The sequence below is a fragment of the Ictidomys tridecemlineatus genome, chromosome 4 (assembly GCF_052094955.1).
Source record: "Ictidomys tridecemlineatus isolate mIctTri1 chromosome 4, mIctTri1.hap1, whole genome shotgun sequence".
NCBI lineage: Eukaryota > Metazoa > Chordata > Mammalia > Rodentia > Sciuridae > Ictidomys > Ictidomys tridecemlineatus.
This window is the reverse complement of record NC_135480.1, coordinates 177,975,925-177,998,298: the sequence shown is the minus strand read 5'-3', so window position 1 is coordinate 177,998,298 and position 22,374 is coordinate 177,975,925. Positions and strand designations below refer to the sequence as shown.

Here is a 22,374-nt window from a genome sequence, read left to right as displayed (position 1 = left end):
ACAGATTCAGCTGGGAAGTCCATCTATTTGTGACAATACCCAGGTCAGGTGAGAAGATGCAGTGTCAGGAACGAGGGTGAGGAAGGACAGCCTGAGAGGGGACAGGTCTGTCCCTGTCACTTGCAGTTTGTTAATCAGTGGGGAAGTGTGAGTGCCTACAGGTTATCTGGGCTTCCAGCAGTATTCTGGGGGCAATGGCTCTTTCTAAATGTTCCTCTTTGCCCATCGAGCTTCTAGATTATTAGAAAACTCTAACCTGGGAATCCAGAAAATCGTCTCCTAATCCTGGCAAGATGGGGGACGGATCTTTTCTCTCTGGTCCTTACTCTGAATCTGAAAGTGAGGGCATGGGCTAGATTTGCCCTGCTGACGTGTGTGGATTTGCACACCAAGAAAGGGGAGCCCTAGAATAGAAATTTAGCTAAGTTGGGTGCAAAACTTTGTTATGTCAGCATATTAAAAACAAAAACCCTCCTCCTATCACTTTATAACAGAAAAACACTCCAACACCATATCAACTACAAAGGGCCTTATCTAGAAATTAAGGCTAAAGGAATAAATTTAAGTGTAAAGAAATCTCACTACTTTGTTCTTACTTTTCTCATTTTATCTGAGGACATTGGTTTTTCTATTGCTGCTGTCACTATGATAAACTTGATAGTTTAGACGACACCGTTTATTGTCTCACAGTTTCCTGCCAGAAAACTGCTCACAGTGTGGCTCTTGGGTTCTCTGCACAGGGCTTCATGAGGCCAAATTCAAGGTGTCAGCTGGCGGGGTTCTGACGTGGGGTCTCAGCTGGGAAAAACTTCCCTCCATGCTCATTCGTGGTATTGGCAGAACTCAGTTCCTTGGAGGTGGAGGTCTGAGGTCTTCTTTTCCTTGGCACTCTTCATCTTCAAACCGACATTGGCTGGTCAAACCCTTGTTGGCTTTGACTCTCTGATTTCCCCTCCGTTACCAGCCAAAGAGCTCTAGTTTTGAGGGTCTGGGCAACAGCACTGGGCCCATCTGGATGATAATTTGAGGCCAGCTGATGAATAACCTTCATCATACTTGCAAAATCCCTTTTGTGGAAACACAGCATTTATGGGAGTCTCACCAGAGAGCAATGGTCACGGGGGCTGAAACAGCCCACCATAGATAGTCGGGTGAGTATGGAAAGCTTCTTCCAGCTCCGGTACTGGTTGTCAGATATCTTGAGATTTTTTGAGTTGACGTAGCCCAGTGTGTGTTTTCGAGAAGCCAGGACACCCTTACTAACACAGGACCTCGGACAGGCTGGAAATCCGGGAAGTGTTTGCTGAGCAAACACGTCTTAATGAGTTCAATGTTCTTAATAGGATTTCAATGCAGGATTTGATTATGAATCTTGTGGTGCTGTCCTCATGATTGTCATTAGATCAGAAAACAAGCCAAAAATCATTACGGAAAGATATTAAAGCTACAAATGATTCAGTAAATCATGGTAGAAACAATTAAAACATGAACCGCTGTATTGTGTCTATTCCTGCAGTGGAAACAGCCTTCCCTCCCTCCATTCTTTCCTTCCTTTCTTTTATCTTCCTCTTTCTTTCTTAGCAAAATAAAAACAATAACCAATTTTAAAATTAGAGGAAATCTTAAAAATGGAATTTCCCCCCAATAGTCTATAGGATGTAGTCCCACCTCCCCAACCTGTGTCCAGAACCCTGCCTACAATTCCCCTGGTCACCTGACCATGTCCACCCACTGCTGAGGGCAGCAGGGCCATTCCTGTCCCACCTCCTTGCCTCTATTCAGTGCCACCCCTCCACCCATGACTCCCTTCCCAGAGTGTCCCTCCCAGAGTTCTCCGGGGCTGGCCCTCATGGTGAGCCATGGCCTGCATCTGCCTCTGTGTGCTGTCCGTCATGTGATGTGGCCACCTGTGTCCTGACTTGGGGTGTTGCTCCCGCAGACAGGGAGCTGTCTGAGGCCAGGAATGGTGGTGGACTGGTTTCTGTGTCCTGGTGAGCATCCCTGTTGGGGCAGCCTGGGGTAGGTTTGAATGCAAATCAACACCAGCTTGCTCTGACCCCGGACTGTAGTCACAAGGGGAGGGTGGGGACAAGCAGAAAGGAAGAAGAAGACGCAGAATGGACGAGAAGACAAAAATAAGGAGAGAAACATTCAGCCTTTCGTTTTTTGGATTGGCTTATTTTGCTTAGCATGATATTCTCCAGCTCCATCCATTTACCTGCAAATGCCATCACTTCATTCTTCTTTAAGGCTGAGTAGTATATGTACCCCAATTTCTTTATCCACTCATCTCTTGAAGGGCTTCTGGGTTGGTTCCATACTTCAGCTATTGTGAATTGAACTGCTATGAGCATTGATGTGGCTGTGTTCCTGTAGTAAGCTGATTTTAAGTCCTTTGAGTATAAACCAAGGAGTGGGGTAGCTGGGTCAAGTGGTGGTTCCATTCCAAGTTTTCTGAGGACTCTCCGTACTGCTTTCTAGAGGGGTTGCACCAATTTGCAGTGCCACCAGCAATGTAGGGAAGAATGGAGGGACTTGGGATTGGGCAGAAAGCAGTGAGGGGAGGGGAGGGGGCGCGGAGGTCGGGAGGATGGTGGTATGAAGCCGACATTATTACCCTACATACAGGTATGATCATATGACTGGAGTGACTGCACCATTACAGCCAGAGGAATGAGAGGTTGGGCGCCATTGCCATTTGTGTACAATGTGTCAAAATGCATTCTGCTGTCATGTGTAACTAATTAGAACAAATTTTCAAAAAAAATTTAAAAAAAGAAGAAATGTATTTACAATAAGCAGAAAAAAAAAACAATTAAGAGAGATGAGGGAGCCGTTGGGGCTCCAACAGGTAGCTCCTGAACCCTGGGAAGCTGAGCTCGGGGGAGCCGGCACAGGGGGCCTCGAGCTGCGGGGCCTATGTTCTAGTTAAGGAAATCAGCCAACGTGCAGGCGGCCAAAAAATAGACAAATGACTGCAGCTCATTTTAGGAACGAAGCTGGGGCATTAAATAAGGCCAGTGTTGGAGAGTGACTGGGCGGGAGCCCTGTTGGGTAGGGAGGCCTGAGTGAGGAGAAGCAAGGAAAGAGTGCTCCTGCCAAAGAAAGCGGCAGGCGCCACGGCCCAGAGGCAGGCGGGAAATGGCCTTTGATTTCAAGGCATAACAAGGAGCCAGGTGAGGCCTGACTTGTTGAGCGAGGAGGAGAGGAGAGAGAACGGGGCCAGCGTGGGAGGCAGGGGCTGGCCTCCTGTGACTTCTCTTAGGACAAGGAATGTTAAGAAAACTTGTCTAATATGGCATTATGTAAAAATGTGGATGTGTAACCGATGTGATTCTGCAGCTTGTATTTGGGGTAAAAATGGGAGTTCATAACCCACTTGAATCAAATGTATGAAAAATGATATGTCATGAGCTTTGTAATGTTTTGAACAACCAATAAAAAAAAAAAAAAAGAAAGAAAACTTGAAAATATTGCAAAGATGTGACTGTGTGACCATTTAACCTGACACCTGGAGCGTGTTCTTCCTGCCCTGCCTGCATATCATCTGACTGGAGGAGAGAGACTTGGCCCAGTAGATTAAGGTCCAGGACCTGTAATTCTCTACAACTGATAAGAGGTGCTGGTTTGCAGTGATTTTCTTCTCTGTCCTTAATGGTTAGTTTTATTTCCTGGTAGGACATTAATTGTTTTTATATTAATTTAGCAATCTTATTCCTTATTACTATTTTATTGTGAAAATCCTTTTTTTTTAAATTCTCTTTTGAATCAACTTCATCTTTCTTATTAATGAGTTAAATAAAACAGTGTCATGCGCACACTCTGGATTTTCATGAGAACTATGTTTTGTTTTGATTTTGTTCTAGGGATTGAACCCAGGGGTGCTCAACCACTGAGCCGCATCCCAGTCCCTTTATTTTCTATTTTGAGACAGGGTCTTCCTAAGTCACTTAGGACCTCACTAAGTTGCTGAGGTTGACCTTGAACCTGTGATCCTCCTGCCTCAGCCTCCCGTCACTGGGATGATAGGCATGCACCACAGTGCTTGGCAAGCATTGTTTTTAACCTAACCTTTCAAGAATTACATTCTGATAGGAATTCGAGGGTGATTTCTTTCCTTCTTTTCTGTTTGCTGTGCTGGGGGACTTTGCACAGGGTAGGCAAGCATTCTTCCTCTGGGCTAGACCCTTGTCCAGGAATTTGAGTTTTAAATGCACAGAAAGCAGGAAAGTGAGAACAACTAAGTTATGTTTAGTGAGTGCCTGCAGACAGCTGGGTGGCGGATGGGCTCCACAGGGCCCACGGGAAACCTAGATGGCCAGTTAGGAGCCAGCGCCCTGCCTAGGAGAGGGCTGACCCCATGGCTGGGATGAGCCGGGTAGAGGTGGGAAGGTGGGAAGTTAGCCGGGACTGACTCCAGACGCTGGCAGACATTCCTGGTCCCTCCATTTCCTCGTTGGACTGCCCCTTGTGCTCTGCAGCCAGCGGTCCTCTCTGATACCTGTGTGTGTGCGCTCCTTGGCGGGGGCAGGGTCCAGCTTCCCGCAGTACCCAGCCTGGGGCTGAGCACAGAGGCGCCACTCTGGGCATGCATTTGCCCCTGTGGATTCGCCCCTTCAGATTCCCCATCATCTTCTTTTCTCATTTATTTTTTACTATGGTGGCAAAATATCCATCATGTAAAACGCACCACATGGCTGTCTTTAAGCGCAGAGCTCAGGGGTGTTGAATGCATTCACACTGTTGGGCAGTGTGGCCTCCCTCTATCTCCAGAATGTCACCATCGACCCAAACTGAAACCCCGAGTCTATCAAACACTATCTCCCATGGCCCTCCTCCCCCAGCCCCAGGAACCTCCATTCTGTCTCTCTGAATTTGACACCTGTAGGTGCTTCAGATAAGAGGACTCCTACAGCATGTGCCCTCTTGTGTGTCTTATTTCATGTCGCAGTGTCTCCCAGGCTCATCCGTGTTGTAGCGTATTTTAGAATTTCCTTCCTTCTCGGTGAATGATGTTCCATCCTGGGTGTAGACCATGTTTTTTTCACCCTTTCTTCTGTTGATGGATATTTGCGGTGTTTCCAACTTTTGGCTGATGTGACTGATACAGCTGTGAACGGGGGTGTACAGATGTCTCCTGGGCCCCTGCTTTGGGTTCCTTCCACTGGAAAGAGAAGTGGAATTGCTGGATCCTGGGTTCATTCTGCTTTGACTTTCTGAGGGCCAGCACGTTGGGGTTTTTTTTCCTGTAGAACTCTCTTATTATTCCTGCTCATGGTGCATGTGGGTTCCAGACTCTCCACATCCTCGTCAATACTTGCAAGTGTCTGTTATGGAAAGGGGAGACCCCAGGGTGAGGCATCCCAGACTCTGGAAGATCCTTTCCTTGGTGTGCTGAGAGGGGAGGTGGTGGAGAGTGAAAGGAAAGTCCTAGATCTGGAGGATGCTCTAGGGAGGGCAGCCAGGGTAGGAGATGCCAAGACCACATTTCCCTGCACCCACATGTGTGCCCGGGGGTGACTGAGAGTGGCCCTTCATGGGGGGGAATTGAAGCTGGCAGATTTCCTATGCAGAAAGGCTTGTGTGACTCCACCGTTGGGCTCCTGCCCCTGGGGAAAGCTGTGTCTAATTTGAGCCTCTCTCTTTTTCTCTGTTGCTTTCCAGTGTGATAATGCCAAAGGATTGAAAGCCTTCTATGACGCCATTAAATACGGCCCAAATCATTTGATGGTGTTTGGAGGCGTCTGTCCGTCTGTCACATCCATCATTGCCGAGTCCCTCCAGGGCTGGAATCTGGTGCAGGTAAGCTCCCCGCCAGCTTCCATTGGGGTGTCTGTCTTAGTGGCCGCCAGTCCTTTGCAGGGACGGTTCTTGCTCGGTGTGGTCCCCAAGTCACTCCTGTTAGGTCTCCCAGACCCTCTTCTGCTGCCCCTGCCTCCTGGTCTAATCCTCTGGCCTGACCAAGCATGGCCTCCACGGTGGGTCCTTAAAGGGCAGCCCCGAGGCCACCACCCTGTGTTGGAAACCCTGGGTGCTAACCACCAGCTCCTTAGCCCACCTGCTGTCCAACGTGCTCTCCTGCCGCTCCCCACGGCACAGACCCTCCAGGCCCTCACCTTTCACATAGAAACCCAGACCTTCGGGCTGCAGAGCTTTGTTTGCGCTATTCCCTAAACCAGATGCCCCTTAACCATTCCCTGCGCAACCTCCCTCCCCACTGAGATTCTTTTGTCCTCTAAGACTGCCTTTCTCCTCAATTAAAGCTTTCCTGGGCTCCTGGCCAGTCATCCACTCTGTACACTGCGGGTTTTAAACACTATCGAGTGCTCACTAGTGAGTGCATGGTCCACTGTGAGATTCACCAGCGTCAGCTGGTATTTGGAACAGGAAAGAAGAGTGTAGGAAGATGCGACTACCAGGAGGGAGCGGTGGCTCAGGAGCATATTTACTCCAACCATCCCTCCAACCTCCCTGCACCCACCCACCACCCGTCCATCATCCTTTCATCCCTGCCTCCCTGCCTTTGCCTCCAGCACCCGTCCATCAGTCCATCCATTCATCCAACCAACCAACCAATATTTTGGGTGACTTACTTTAGGCCTGGCATCCTGGTGGGTACTGGTGATATAGTGCTGAACAGGACAGACTCGGTCCCCAGCATTTCAGAGCCATATTCTAGGAGGAAGATGGGCAATCTGCAAATAAATAAGTCCCAATATTGAGAGCTAATGGTCGTATCTGTAGGCCTTCTATGTGCCAGACACTGTTCTGAGCCCTCATGTACAGTAGCTCATTTAATCCTGTAGCTGCTCGATGATATCATTAACGTCCTTAGTTTGATAGAGAAGGAAACTGAGGCACAGAATGGCTAAGTAATTCACCCAAGGACTCAATTCACCCAAGGACTTAAACCCAGCTAGTCTGGCCCTTCAGACGGTGTAAGGACACTGGGCTATGATAGAAATAAACCAGGGGAGGGGGGATACCCAGTCACTGCCTTGGAGCGACCAGGAAAGGCCTCTTAGAGAAAAGGCATTTGAGCTGAGACCTGAAGGGTGAGCAGGAGCCCAGCAGGAGAAGAGCACTCCCTGCCGGCAGGTAGAACAGCACGTGCAGCAGGTGACTCAAAGGGAAGAGCCTGGTGTGTCCACAGAACAGAGGCCTGGGGCGTGAGCAGCCAGGTGGTGTGATGGGTGAAGAGGCACAGGAGCCAGGCCAGCCCAGACCAAGGGAGCTTTCCAGGGCAGGTGACGCGGTGCTGGCTGCTGAAGGAGAAGAGGGTAGAGGGCAGCTGGAGCTGTGGAGGAGAAGCTGCGGCAGAGGGTGTGCCAGATGCAAACCTGACCGAGTACCCGGGAGCCTGCATGGCTCTGTGTGCTGTGGGAGCCTGACTTCAAGCCTGGGAGATACCCTAGACTGCTGTGAGGTCTTAGATAAGTCATTTACCTTCTTCTGAGCTTGGTTCTCTGCTCCTGAACATCAAGGAGCACAGTCCTGGATCTTGGTCCCCTCAGTCCAGGCCCTGGATCTTGGTCCCCTCCGCTGTGCAATCAAGGGAGAAAGCAGGCTGATTTCACAGAGGTCTTGTAGGCATTAAAATATGGAAAGTAACTAGGACTGTGCCTGGCATGCAGTAGGCACTAATAACAGTTAACTTCTCATTGGTGTTAGCCCTGCCCATCTGCTGCTACTCCAACGTGAATACCGTGGTTATTACTTAGCATTCCTGGTTGTTCTTGCATTTCTACTTTTCTTACACTGTTGCCACCACCCCAAACAACCCATTCTCCCTCTGTCCAATGTGGCAAGTGCTATCTGTGCTCTGAGATCCAGCTTAAATGATGCCTCCCCCCGGAAGCCTTTCCTGATTGCCACTAGGAGACCACTAAAGTGGGGCCCCATAGAAATTCTTTGTATTCCTCCCTTGTTTATGTCTAACAGAGCATGTGCACAGCCTGGTTCCCCAGGTCCCTCTCTTGTTCCTCTCATAGGGTTTTGTCTATGCGGGAGCTTGTGTACAAATGCTCGTCTCCCTGGCTGGGTGGTGAGATCTTTGAGGACAGAGCTCAGGTCTGAGATACCTTTTCACAGACTTTACTAAATGGAGAGAGGCAGGGAGGGATGAGAGGATCAGGGATAAAAGGATCTGTAAATTGACATTTTCTCTAGACATGAGAGGCCAAACTCCTCAGTAAACCCCCAACCCAAAGAGGAATCGAAGGAGCTTCCTGCCTCTCAGCCTCTCTTGGAGCTGTCTGCCTCTCAGAATTCTTGGGGGAGCTGCAGGAACAAGGGAAGGTTGGAAACTGGCCAAAGTAACCAGGTCCCAGCAGGAGTAAGAGAAGCCTTTCCCTAGAGGACTTGAAACAAGAGGGAAGTGGGTTAGGAGACAGACTGTGCTTGTTATTTGTTACCAGGTAGCAAATCACCCCAAAACTTAGTGGCTCCAAACAGCAATATCATTTGTTATTTCATTGTTTCTGCATGTCAGGATTCAGACCCACAGAGTGACATGGGTCTGCCCTGTGGTGTGTGCGGCCCCGCCGGAAGAGGGTTGGGGGCTGTGTCATCCGAAGGCTCAACTGGGGCTGGAGGATCTGTTGCCCAGATGGCGCACTTAAATGGCCGCCAGGGCAGTTCCTCTCCTTGTGGGCCTCTCCCTGGGATGCTTGAGCATCCTCAAGTCATGGCAGCCGAATTCCCCCAGTTCTGCCAAATGAAGTCATCCAAAAGACCAAGCCAGAGCTGGCAAAGTCTCTCAGGATCTGGCTCTGGAAGTTGCATACCTATATTTGTGCTGTACTCTATTGATCATGCAAATTAGTTGAGAGTATGAGAGAGAAGTACCAAGGTACAGAGGAAGGTGAAGGTCAATAGGGGCTTATCTTGGAGGCAGGCTACACAGTGACTAATGTCTGAAAGGAAAACAGGAGCTCAAGAAGCCCAGCAAGGGGACTCGACACTGAGTCCCTTCCCTGTTTTGCCGAACTCCTGCTCATCCTTCAAAACCCTGGGCAGGTTCCCTTGCCCCCTTTCCTTTTGTGCCTCTCATCCTCTGTCCCCCAAATTGAAATGAATATTCCTTCCTCTTCTATACCATGTATTCTCAACAGGGAATGACACTTTCCCCTAAGGGTGGAGACTAGGCTGGGAGCCTAAAGCCCTCCATGGCAGAGCCTCTCGCAGGGTGGACTTGACTGTGGGGCAGTGCAGGGTGTAGCATGTGCAGATTCCCCACCTCCACCTGCACAGAGTCGCTGTGCATTTCTGACCGGCTCCAGCGTGACTCACTCCTGATCCTCTGCTGTACTAGTGTTGCTACCAACACTGGGCCAGATGATGGCTCCGGCTGGGTGTGTGCAGGGGCCTCAGGAGCCTGGGAACTGGATGGTGCTCCGCAGACTGGAGTGCTCCGAGCATCTGGGAGCAGAGTTGTGGGATCGACCCGGAAGAGCCGGCTTCTCCCAGCCTTGTGGAGCCAGGCAAGGGGGGTGGGGGAACAAAGATGTGGGTCCTGATGGGGGCAGTGTACCCTGGGAGCCTGGCTTTCTGCCTCCCTCCCACTTCCAGGGAACACAGCCAAACATGTTATGAGCCAAACTCTGTGGACCTCCCAAGCCGCCTGTGCCCCTGATCTGGGAAGCCACCTTGCTTCCAGAGATGGTGGAGGGCTGGCGGGTGGGGGCTGCAGCCACTTGAGGAATTTGATGAATCCCTTAACTTATTCAAAACCGGGCTCCGAACCAGCTCACAAATGGGAAAGTGCATGTGATTTGTGCAATTGAAAAGACGCTCTGACCACCGTTTGGAGGAACAATGCTCATGGGACAAGGACAGCCTGGGTGTGACATCCGTTGTTTCTGTTTCCTGGGCCACAGAAATAGGAATTGGCAGCTATGGGGTAAAAACTCACCCTGGTGTTGGAACTGATTAAATTTAACTTTTGCCTTTCTTTGGTCTTCTTGATCCGTGGTTGCAGAACAGGGAGGATAACCCCAGTCACCTAGCCCCTGGGAGCCTCAGTTCTCACACCTAAATGCAGGCACCTTCAGAGTCCTGGGTCTGACCTGGAGGCAAGGTGGCTCTGTCCCTCTCTTGTCTGCCCAGGGTGTGGGACTCAGATCTAGCCTCACACAGGGAGTGACCCCCTGGGAGGTGACCCAGGGAGGGTTGGGGTGTGGATGTTGAAGATCTGAGTGTGTTGAGACCGGAGAGGAGAAGTGTTGGCCTGCAGAGCCGCATGGCTGCCGCTGAGAGATTTTGCTGGTGCCCTGTGAGATGGGTGGGGAGAAGCAGGAGCCATGGTGGAAGTTAGAGGGAAGCAGGGTCTTCACTCCCCGCCAGTGAGTCCTGCCACTGGAGGCGCCCCCCATGGGACAGGCCATCTGGCTGTGATGATGAGCTCCCTGAGCATTTTGGTTTCAGCCATGCCGTCTCTTGGTGGCTCACTAACTGCATGATGAGTGGCTTATGAGGACCAGGGTTCTGCCCGTGTGAACAATGGAGGTCCCAGGGCCCCACTCTGAGCAGATCCCTACGGCCCCCTCATCACCTCGGTGCCAGTTCAGTGCCCACAGCTCAGGTGACACAGATGCGCCTGGCTCCTGGCGACGTGCCAGCCCAGGTGCTTTCTGAGGCTCGTTCATCTCCCGGGCACCGGGGCTCTTTAGCACATGCTGCCCGTGTGCAGAACGTGTGGGGAAGAGGCGGGAGGAGATGCCAGGGGGGTGACGCTGGGGCACGTAGCCCGGCATCACCAGGGTCAAGCCCACATCCACGGCATGACAGTGGGTGTCCATCCCTGGCCACTGGCCCACTTCTTGTTCCTTTGTGCAGCTGGTCTCAGTGTAGGTGACTCCCTTCTCTTGGTGGTCTCTCCACCCGGCAGGATCATGCCCATCCATCATGGCACAGCTGGATGCCCCTTCCACTGGGAGGTCACTGACTGGGCCTCCTTCTCACATACCCTATCCCAGACAGTTGCTGCCCTGGAGCTGCCAGAGGTCAGAGACTCCTCTCCTTCACTCCTGACCATGGGCCTGGGCACAGGCCTGGGCTCCATGCAGAGCAGTGCTCGGGAGGTTTGCCGTTGGACAGCCAGCCCAGGACACCTTGCGCTTCTCCCTCAAGAATGGAAGGCAGATCGACCAACCCTGCCAGACCCACAAGGACCCATGGGCTCTCAACTGTAGCCCCCCCTTGTTAAAGGAACTCGGAGGGAGGCCTGAGATGGCCTTTGGCTTAGCTTCAGCCAGCATCTCCCAACTCTGGACCCACTTTGTTTTAATTTTGCTTTGCTTCCTTTGCAGTGGTTTGCAGACCCCCTCAGAACCCCATCTTCAGAGATGGGAAGGTGGCTTGCTCCTAACCATACCTAGCACTCTTTGAGGGTGGTCCTACACACCTCCCACGGGCCTAGTCTGTCCTTCTGAAGCCTGGGGCTGGAGGAAGGCAGGAGGCCTTGGAGCAGAGTAGCTTCACAAGAGATGAGGGCAGAGCCCAGCGAAGGTAACAGACGTGCTGACGAGAAGGAGTTTGACACCTTTGGAGACAGGATGGAACTCCTGCCTCCCCGGGAGCCAGATGAGAGCAGCTCCAGCTTTCAGACAGAATGGTCCAGCTGCCAAGTATACAGTCCACTCCCTGGGGGCGTGAGGGGCTGCTGACAGGGAAAGACCAACTCAAGGCTGCATCCCACAGAGCCTGTCTTTAAAAGTGGCTGCAGCAGATCATGAAATTGCGGGTGTTTCTCCTGGCGCCCGCCCAGGCCGGCCCTCACAGCCCACCCTGCCTCTGGTCTGCCCTGGCACTCCCCCAGGAGCTTCCTGGGGAAGAACGCTCTGGCTTGTGTAATGGGGCCAATCTCCTTGGAGAAGCTCCTGCCAGGGAGCAGAGGCCAGGAAGACTTGGAACAAGAGAAGGAAGCTCTGTAGATGTGTCGGCAGCGCAGGCCCAGTCCAGTCAGGACTTGATGTCTGGAAACTCGAAATCATGCTTGGTTTTGACATTTAAAAAAACCAAATCAGTGAAACCCCCAAAGTCAGGCCCTTTGCTCTTGGCCAAATTTCAGCATCTCTCTCAACTGTCAGTCAATGCCATGTTGCATCAGAGGAACAGGAATTTTATGATCTGACTTGATTTTCCCACATGATTATTTTGTTAAACTACAGGTTACCTGAGAAATCAAATACCACTTCTGACTTGGCAGGGGGCTGTAGAACGTGAGGTGGATGCCTGGGGTGGCAGGGCTGGGATGGTCTTAGCAGCCTTTGGGTCCTGAGTCTTCATTGCACACCCTGGGAAACTGAGGCCCAGGCAGGGTGTAGGGGTAGGATCTCACCCAAGTTCTCGCTGTCACAATAACACGGGGCCCCTTGGCTTGCTGTCCAGAGCTTGGCAATTAGATGCCATGGTTTTATTTAATCTCTCTTAGCCTCACTTTCTTGGCAATTAGATGCCATGGTTTTATTTAATCTCTCTTAGCCTCACTTTGCTTCTCTGTAAAATGGTACTAGCAAACATGACTTCTATGCTTTATGCAGATGTTGTGGGTTTTTTTTTTTTTTTTTTTGGTGGTTCATTGTTTTCTTTTTTCTTTTATTGATTTTTTTTTAAAAAAAATAAATGACCGTGGAATGCATTACAATTCTTATTACATATATACAGCACAATTTTTCATATCTCTGGTTGTATATAAAGTATGTTGATACCAATTCGTGTCTTTTTTTTTTTTTTAAGAGAGAGTGAGAGAGGGGAGAGAGAGAATTTTTTTTAATATTTATTTTTTAGTTCTTGGCAGACACAACATCTTTGTTGGTATGTGGTGCTGAGGATCGAACCCGGGCCGCACGCATGCCAGGCGAGCGTGCTACCGCTTGAGCCACGTCCCCAGCCCTAATTCGTGTCTTTATACATGTACTTTGGATAATGATGTCCATCACATTCCACCATCCTTGCTAATCCCCTGCTCCCTCCCTTTCCCTCCCACCCCTTTGCCCTATCTAGAGTTCATCTATTTCTCCCATGCTCCCCCTCCCTAACCCACTATGAATCAGCCTCCTTATATCAGAGAAAATATTTGGCATTTGGTTTTTTTAGGATTGGCTAACTTCACTTAGCATTATCTTCTCCAGTGCCATCCATTTACCTGCAAATGTCATGATTTTATTCTCTTTTATTGCTGAGTAAAATTCCATTGTGTGTATATGCCACATTTTTAAAAATCCATTCATCTACTGAAGGGCATCTAGGTTGGTTCCACAGTTTAGCTATTGTGAATTGTGCTGCTATAAACATTGATGTGGCTGTGTCCTGTAGTATGCCAATTTTAAGTCCTATAGCTATAGACAGAGGAGAGGGACAGCTGAGTCAAATGGTGGTTCCATTCCCAATTTTCCAAGGAATCTCCATACTGCTTTCCATATTGACTGCACCAATTTGCAGCCCCACCAGCAGTGTATGAGTGTGCCTTTTCCCCCACATCCTCACCAACACCTATTGTTTGTTTGTCTTCATAATAGCTGCCATTCTGAGTGGAGATGATATCTTAGAGTAGTTTTGATTTGCATTCGGATGTTGTGTTTTTGTGCAGTCTTTACTGGTGAGCAAAAAGTGTTTGTAGAAACTGTAAAGCCCTGGCTGTTGCTGTGATGGCTAGGACTCCTGCTGGGAGCAGACCTCTGATGGGGGCTATCAGTTGAAAAATCAGCCCCTGATTTGCATGGACAACAAGGGTTGCTTACCCTGGTGCTGCAGACCCTGGAACTAAGGGGCTGGAGCAGGCTGAGAGATCTATTAGCAAGACACTCAAGGTATCCACGTCTGCCTCTCTGCCTTTGGAGTCAAAGTCCACCAGGGCAGGCATGGAGCCACAGCCCACATGGCTCCACGCCCTTGCCATGAAGCATGCAATGGTTTCCAGATGCGACTAGAAACCATTTAGGAGGGGGACACTGCTGTCTAAGAAAGAGAATGGAGGCCAATGATCCAGGGCAGGTTGAAGCCGTTTCTTGGCGCTGGTCTCCAGAGGGGACATTTAGCACATTAATAATCTATGAGATGCCTCCACTTTCTGAGTTCATTAAAAACAAAACAAAAACAGGAGGAGGAAAGGCAGCTATATTAAGGGCATCCTCCATGGCCAAGCAGACGGTGCAGGAGTGACCCCAGGGGCCTGGGGACTTGGGACAGTCCTTCCGTCTGTCTTGGATGAAGAGTGCAGTGAAGTCCTGATTTTAGAGCAAGCAGGGTGTCCTGCATGAGGAGCGGAAAGGCTGGCAGGTTTTTGTTTGGATGCAGTTGGTAGGAGAAAGGGGGAGATCTCTTTCATGACAAAGGTTTTCCTGACAAAAGAGTGTGGGGTTGGCTGGAGGCAGGACCTGGAGTGGTTGTTGCAACGGGGGGCGGGGGGGGGTCACTTTGGTTGAGGTGAGACACAGGACTGAGGGGCAGCAGGCTAAGCCCCTGGCAAAGGTGGAGGAATAGGAAGAGGAGTGTGTGGAGGCTCCGGGGGACGGTGCTGGCTTGTGCCTGGCTCTCCTATGCATTTGCCCCAAATCTTCAGCTCCAGGCACCCAGAATTCCTTGAGGCTGCTCAACTACCAGTGCTCTTCCAGGACTAAGCTTTCCCCCAGGGGGTCCCTGATGCCTGGCAGAACTTTTCTCCCCTTTCACCTGGGAAACCGAGGCCAGCCTGTTAGAGCCAGCCTCAAATTTTATTCCTTCAGTGGAAACTTCCTGATTTCTCCCAAGGGAGCTGCTACCTCCTCCAAGCTCCAAGTCTCAAGCGTACTGTGCCCTCTTCTCCAGTCCCACCTCTGCTCCAGAGTGTCCTCATTTCTGATTCAAGTTCATTCCCCCACCAGCCTGTGGCACCCTAGGGACAGTGGCCATATCTGATCAGTTGCTTCCTGCCTGGCCCCGCCTATGGCCTGGTGCAGGACCCAGGAGTGTGCATGAGGGACAGGGGAGAATATTCACTCTCCAGCTTTGCCTTGGCCTTGAGGATTCACCATCCTTCATGATCAAAACCGCAGGCCTTCCACAGACAGGGTGGAGACATGTGGTCCCCACATCCAACCTGGCTTGCACAGGTCCCCGCAAAACCCACTGATTTTCAGGGGAAAGGGGTTCTCATTCATTCATTCCAACTCATGCTCATTTTATTCATGTATTCTCTGACTCAGCAAGTGTTGTACCTACTGTATACGCTCACAGGCTCTCCCAGACTTCTGCAATTCACCACCCAATACTGTTACCCCTAGAGAGAGACATGACATTTTGGTGCAGTAGCCAAAACAGAGAACTGCAATTCAAAAGCTCTGGATCTTTGCTTTTCTGCTGCTGTCACTAATTGAGCAGACCTGGGGCAAATTAGCAGCCCCCACAGAGCCCACCAAATGCACGTGTGTGACGGGACTGATCAAGCCTGCCCTTCTTCTGATGCTATTGAGAGCATTAGCTAGAGGGAAGGTGGAGTGTGTGGAAGCCTTTTGCAGTCCGTGAGCCCTGCAGATGTAATATTAATGCTCGTGCAATCTGAGACACACACCGAGCCCTGATCAGGGAACTCCTTGAAGATTTATAGGTCTCCACTTGTCTCCAATTTCAAAGTTGTGTGGCTGAAATGAACTACCACAGACCATGAAGGTGATTCAGAACAGTTCGGTGAAGACGGAGAGAACCTGCAGGAGAGGCCAAAGAAGCCCGAGGCAGCAGCGAGAGGGCTCCAGTGCTTTTCCTGGTTGAGTTTTCACAGATACTGAGGCAGGTCACAGAAGAGCAGGATGCTATCGAGCACACAGAAGTTTCCAATCTATTTCTGCCACAGACCCAACCCATATCTTTCCTGTCGATCTGGGGAAACATTCAATGCAAGGTTCTGACCCCCATTTTTAATTCAAGACCATGGTATCTAAAGTAATATCAGTTCCCAGTGGGTAACTCCAGTGGCCTTATTGTTTATGCGTCTTTCACTGCCAGCCACCCCAACCGCTTTCTGGAAGTATACGGGGCGTAAATAATTCATTCTAAATAAATAAATCACTCGCGCTACTTACGGTACAGTGGAGCTGCTGGTCATCCGCACAACCGCGGCCACGGCATTGAGTTGAGTCTGGAATTGCAGGTTGCATCTGGAAGGAGCAGGAGACAGAGTCAGAAAACTAACTCCCCTCCAGGGTCACAAACATGTAAAATGGGACCATACCAACCGAGTAAGCTCACAGGAGTAGGACGATAATGCAGAACCTAGTGCCAGGTGCCTAGTAGGCACCCTGCACGCACTCCATAGTATTCTGGAAACATTAGTTCTGTAATTGATGACCTTGGTGACATGTCAAAACCCACCAGGAATGATCAGCCATCCCCATCTACCTGGGATTGGAAGTTTCCCAGGAGCTAGGGCTCTTGACTTTCGGTATTAACAGCAGGAAAGTCCCAGTTAAACCAGGTCAAATTGGTCACCCTCCCAGTTCTGGCCATACCCTCAGGAGCCCAGGCCTCTGTGCTGCGTAGCACTCAGGGGCTTTGATGCAGCTAGTGATGAGAACCGCTGCTTAGCAGGACAAACCCCCCTCCGGTGGCACCTGGGTGGCTCATGGAGAAGAGGCTGAGGAGATAAAGGCACCATGTGAGGAGGTTGGTCTAGGCAATGCTTACCGAGGTAGGAATCACCAGGTGGGCCCTGGAAGTTCCAGTATCAGGGAGGTTTGGATACACTGGTCTGGAGATTCTCTAAACATGGGGGTCACCATACAGCAGTAGTGACAGCAGCAGCCCCCCAGGAGCAGTTTGGAGATGCAGAAGCCCAGGCCTCATCCCCAACCTGCTGGCCCCAAGCCTGAATTTTAGCAAGATCCTAGATGTTTCTGGCCGCTCCCAGGAGCCTCTCATCCAGGGTTACCAGGGGCCTCTGAAGGGAGGCCAGGTGTGTCTGTGGCGCATGGAGGTCCAGTGTGCAGACTCTGGAGTTGGTTTCAGGGACAACTGCTCATCCCCCACTCCACCCCACCGAAGGAGTCACTTTTTTTTTTTTTTTTTGTACCAGGAATGGAACCCAGGGGCACTCAACCACTAAGCCACATCCCGGGCTCCTTTTTTAATATTTTGTTTAGAGACAAGGTCTCACTGAGTTGCTTAGGGCTTTGCTAAGTTGCTAAGACGGATCTTGAACTTGAGATCCTCCTGCCTCAGCCTCTAGAACCACGGGGATTATAGACACGCAGCACTGCGCCCAGCCAGGATTCACTTTTGTCTTGAACCGAAAGGACCATTGTCAGACCGTGGTGGGGAGTGTGTCCTGACAGGCTGACCTAGGAGGCTCTTCTAGCCAGTAAAGCCCCCACCACTTACTGGCCAGGGACACACAGAGGGCCGGTGACTCCAAACAAGGAAGAGTGGAAAGAAAGGCCCCAGACTCACAGGAGAAGACCTGACTTCTGGTCCTGACTCTGATGTCTCCTGGCCAGGTAGCCTTGTACCCACCACTCCGTACCCTGGAGCCTGGACATGTGCATCTGTAAGCGCTCTGCTCTCCTCCTGGGAAGATGCACAGTGAGCTGCTGGGCATGTGCTCCAGGGACAGAAGTCCAGCGTTCATGTCATAGTGCATCACTGACTGCCCCATCCTACGTTCTGTTTGATGAGGTGCTGTGCTCATTTGTGCAGGGGAGGCTGTGGTGGCCCAGAGAGGCCAACCTACCCATAACAGCAGGTGTATTTCCTGGCGTGGGTCAAACACACCGGCCTTCACATCCAGACTCTGGCCCTTCTTAGCTGCTGACCCCAGGCAGGTTACTTAGCCTCTCCCAGCCTCAGTTCCTCATCCAGTGGCATTACATATCTTAGAGGTTGTCAGGAGGGTGGCCTGGGACGGTGGCCACGAGGTTGCCTGTGCCATGCACTGCTCTCCTTCTCCATTCTGGGCCTTCTCTGAAGCACAGAGGAACCCAGGTAGCCTCCTGATCTACCTCCCAGGTGGAGACAGGGTGCTGGGGTCTGGTCAGCAGTGAGATCTTGGGGGTATCCCTGTCTCCTCCGGGCTCTTGTTATAAAGGGAGAGGGCTAAGCCAGTTGATGAGCCCTGATAACCTTAGTATTGTCATATCATTGTCCCCTGTGGCTCAGAGCCATCTGTGTCTGCCTCAAGCCTGTCATCTTCTCTCTTGGGTCCCTGGATGTGATTTCCCCTGGCTCCTAGGGCCTGGTTCCCCCTCATTCCTAGATGCCATGAGAATAACCCAGCAGGTGGCCAATGGCCAAGGCCACTTGCACCTGTAACTCCATGCAGAACAGAGGCAATGGCCTTGCACCTATGTCGAGCCCTCAGCTCCGATGTCTCTGGATGCCCACCTGCGCTCTCCAGGTAGAGAACACCTTCCTCTATGGAGGTGAGGCTTGGGAGCTCAGAGCCTGGGCAAGGTGGTCCCGTGGGTCACGGCAGAGCTGTGCTGCCAGCATTTCTGTTAGATTTCCCCCTCTTGTCCTTTCCTCTAGTGCTAAGGGACAGTGCCTGCTCTCTGGAGCTCTGGGGCTGGCACCTATGCTGTCCCATGGCTGGATGCCTTCTCCCCTGCATCTTTCCCCGGCCGAGGCCTGAGTAGACCCTGATACTTGGTTCAAGTGTCACTTCTTCCTCCAGGAAGCCCCACTCATCTTCCCACCTGCTCTCAGAGATAGAGGTGCTGACCCCTCCTGGTGCATTTCCCCCTCCTCCTTTCTTCAATCCCTGCAACCTCTGATGAAGTTTCAGCGTTGCCTGCCACACCGTGAACTCCTTCAGGGCAAGGACAGTCCTGCCCATCGAGCTTGGCTGTCCTGAAGCCTTGCTGGGGATCTGCCATCATGTAGGTGAATGGACAGAAATGGCCACTGGACACACCTGGACAGCCCCTTACAACACCAACCCGGAATCTCAGTGGCCTACACCCTGTTGGCCTGTGTCGTGAGCCAGGTGTGGTTCTTACCTCTGCACTTAGGTTAACTCATTTACTCCACACACCAGCCTTTTGTGGTGGACCCCATTATTCGCCTCATTCCACAGATGAGGAAACAGAGGCACAGAAAGGTTGAGTGTCTTCCCGAAGGACTGGCAGTCCCCAGCGACCTCAGAGTCCCTGCTTGCAACCACTGAGCTACAACGCCCACCACTCACTCCCATCTGAGCCTCAGGACCACGCTGGGGAGGGGAAGAGTGGACTTCGGGCTAGTGAGGTCCATTTCCTGAAGAAGGAAAATAAGATCCAAAGGGAGCAGAGACCTGCCCTGCTTCCTGCTGCATTAGACCACAGGGTGAGGTCTCCCAGAGGCCTCTAGGAGTGGTCTCTCCAGAGGCCATGGAGGCTCCAGACACTGTATCTCCACAGCCCCTCCCAGGCCTTTGTGGGTAAGGGCTTCCATGTCTGCAGAGGACGTGGACCAGTGCATGCCTGTTCATACGGGCACTGTTCTCTACATAAGTCATTCGTCACACACACCCATGTACACACATTCACCACCCCACCCCCGCCACACACACCCACACACCTCTTAAACTTACTTTTCCTCCAGGAACTTGTTGCATATATAAAAAAAATGGCTCCTTTGGACTCAGAAAGTAGTTGGACTGGCTGTAGATAAAAATCAATAACATGCTAAGTATTTCAAGCGTGTAGTACTTAGAGTTCTACTCGGGATGATATTATAATGAATGAGTTGATTTTTTTTAAAAATAGAGCATAGCCTACAATACAGTTTGAGTGTATGGGAAGCTTTTGCTTCAAACCAGTTCACAAAGAAGATTAAATTATTTATTATTTCCATGATGCGGATACTGAGCCTTCTGCAGTAGAAAGGGATCAACTTAAGAAAAACAATCCCAGGTTAGATAAAGGCTTAGAAGTTATGCCCAGATGCAGATATAAGCACTGTTCGCTCCATTTCCCGCCCCATTCCCATGCAAGCTATTCCACAGCACCATCCCGGTCTAAGATGCCATGTTGATTTGGCTATTGGTGCTACCAAAAGAGAGAAAAAGAGAGAGGGAGAGAGAGATTTTCCCCAATTCTCAACTTTAGCAGCACTTCTTTGGGAAACAGACTCTCTAGAGCATGTTTCCAGTAGACACATCCATAATCTCTCCCTGCCCTGCAGCACCATCCCAACTTCAGTTCCACAGTGAGTGCCATTGTGATTGACAGCTCCCTCCATGGGGGCAGGACAGTGTCTGCCTGTTTTCCCAGTGCATGGCCTGGAATCTAGGAGAAGCTCCAAGAAACTTTGTTTATGGTTTTGCTTTTGGACACTGTCTCTCTCATCTCTCTCTTCTATGTAAGTGACATCAGGAACTTGTAGATGTTAAAAATATATTAACGATGCTATATTTTCGTCAGTGACAGACATTATTTTCAACGCAGGTAGTGACTTTGTTGCTCTATTTATGAGTTTACCTGCCCCCCAGTTTTATTCCAACTTTTTATTTTGAAAAATTCAAATGTACCAAAACAAAGTTAAAAGAGAGTACAATTAATATCCAATTAAAACACTAGTTGTTAACATTTGGCCATTTTTTCTCTTTCCCTTTCACCCACACCCACACCCCCCACACACACAAACACAGTTTTTTTTTTATACCAGGGATTGAACCCAGGGGCTTAACCACTGAGACACATCCTCAGCCCTTTTATGAACAATTTTATTTATAGACAGAGTCTCACTGAGTTGCTTAGGGCCTTGCTAAATTGCTGAGGTTGGCTTTGAACTTACGATCCTGTTACCTCAGCCTCTGGAGCCACTGGGATTACAGGTGTGTGCCACTGTGCCTGGCTTACTTACATTTTTGAAAGAAGCACTTGACAACAGTTTGCAGACATAATGACACTTCACCCTAATACAGCAGCATGAATGTCCTAAGAACGATTATATTCTCTTTATATAACAATCATGTAATTACCACATCTAAAAAATTGAACCTGGGTACAATAATATTACCTAATATATGGTCTACATTCAAACGTTTCCAACTCTCCCCCAAATGTCCTCACTGCTGTTCATCTACAGGTGTGGGGGGGTGGGTGTGCAGGGATGGGGGATCCAGTCAGGGAGCATGTGATGGGCTTGCACCGTCTGCCAGGTCTCCATCACTTGGAACTAGAGCAGTCCTCTTTTTTTTTTTTTTTTTTAACTTGTAGAACATTATTTTTTGTGTCTTGGTTTTGTTTTGTTTTAAAGCCCAAGTCGGTTGCTTCATGAAGGGTCCATTTGTTTGTTCCTTCATGATTAGATTCGGGTTACACAGCTTCAGCAGGAGTGATGACATTTTTTATGTCCTGTTCTTCCCACTGCAGCTGGTCAGGAGGCTGCAGTGTCCGTCTGAACTGTTGCTGTTGATCTTTGTTAAGGTGGATCTGCCAGATTGTGGTCAGGTCACCTCTCCCCTCCTGGAACAGGAAATCACCCTGGGGTGACACTCATGTGCCCTGAGAATGCCACCCCACCCCTGCCCTTCCCAGTGGTTCAGCATCACAGATGACACTGCCCTGCCTCGGATGCACAGGGACAGGGTGGTCATTTTCTCAATCTGCTCTCCTGCTGGAAATGTTCCTCTCTGGCCCTTTCTTTCCCTCCCTGGGCACTTTCTCTCTTCCTTTAGCACTAACTTGAGCACCTAATATTTTGCCTGCCTCGTCCTGGGATGGGCCATTTCTCCAAGAGGCCTGATTCTTCCTGGGGTAGGGGAGGGACTATTGAGAAAACCAACATCCGGGCACTGGATGTACTCCTTGCTCCCAGGGGTCACTGCTTCTAAGGGCCTTTTCAGTGGACTGCACTTGAAAGACTCATTTTTAATATTTTAAACTAAAGTGTTCGAACTGACCATGAGTACAGACTCAGACAGATATGGGACGTCCTGTGTCACCTGGTCTGCATTCTTCAAAACAACACAAGCTACCACAAAAGACAGGGGACTGCTCTAGATGGGAAAAGCCCAGGAACAAAACAAAGGAGAAAACCCATCAAATGCAAAGCATGAACGTAGATTGGCTCCTGAATCATAAAAATGAGAAGGGCAGTTTTGGGAAATTGAAGAAATTCGTGGACTCTGCATTAGATGATAGTAAATTATTGTTCATGTTCACAAGTGTGGTAATGGCGTTGTAATGATATGGCAGAGTGTCATTCTTAGGAGACGCATTCTGAGCTGTTCCAGTATAAAGCGTCATGTTGTCTGTGAGCCAAGTTCAAACACCTTGAATCCAAAAAGTTACATGTGTGCATGTATGTGTGCCCGAGTCTGCGCGTGCGCATGAACACACACACACACACACACACACACACACACACACACACACAGCACATACATATTTATAGAGAGAAAAGCAGATGTAGAGAACGACA

At 50.2% G+C, this 22,374-nt stretch overlaps 1 protein-coding gene across 1 annotated transcript in view; it reads left to right on the top strand.

Annotated features, from left to right (window-relative positions):
* The window catches only part of Gabbr2 (gamma-aminobutyric acid type B receptor subunit 2), a 352,225-nt gene that overhangs the window by 109,115 nt on the left and 220,736 nt on the right, over positions 1 to 22,374 (top strand). Inside the window, exon 2 of the mRNA XM_078047869.1 lies at positions 5,665 to 5,802. Within this exon, the coding sequence (XP_077903995.1) occupies positions 5,665 to 5,802 (138 nt within the window). The remainder of the gene's footprint in view (positions 1 to 5,664; positions 5,803 to 22,374) is intronic.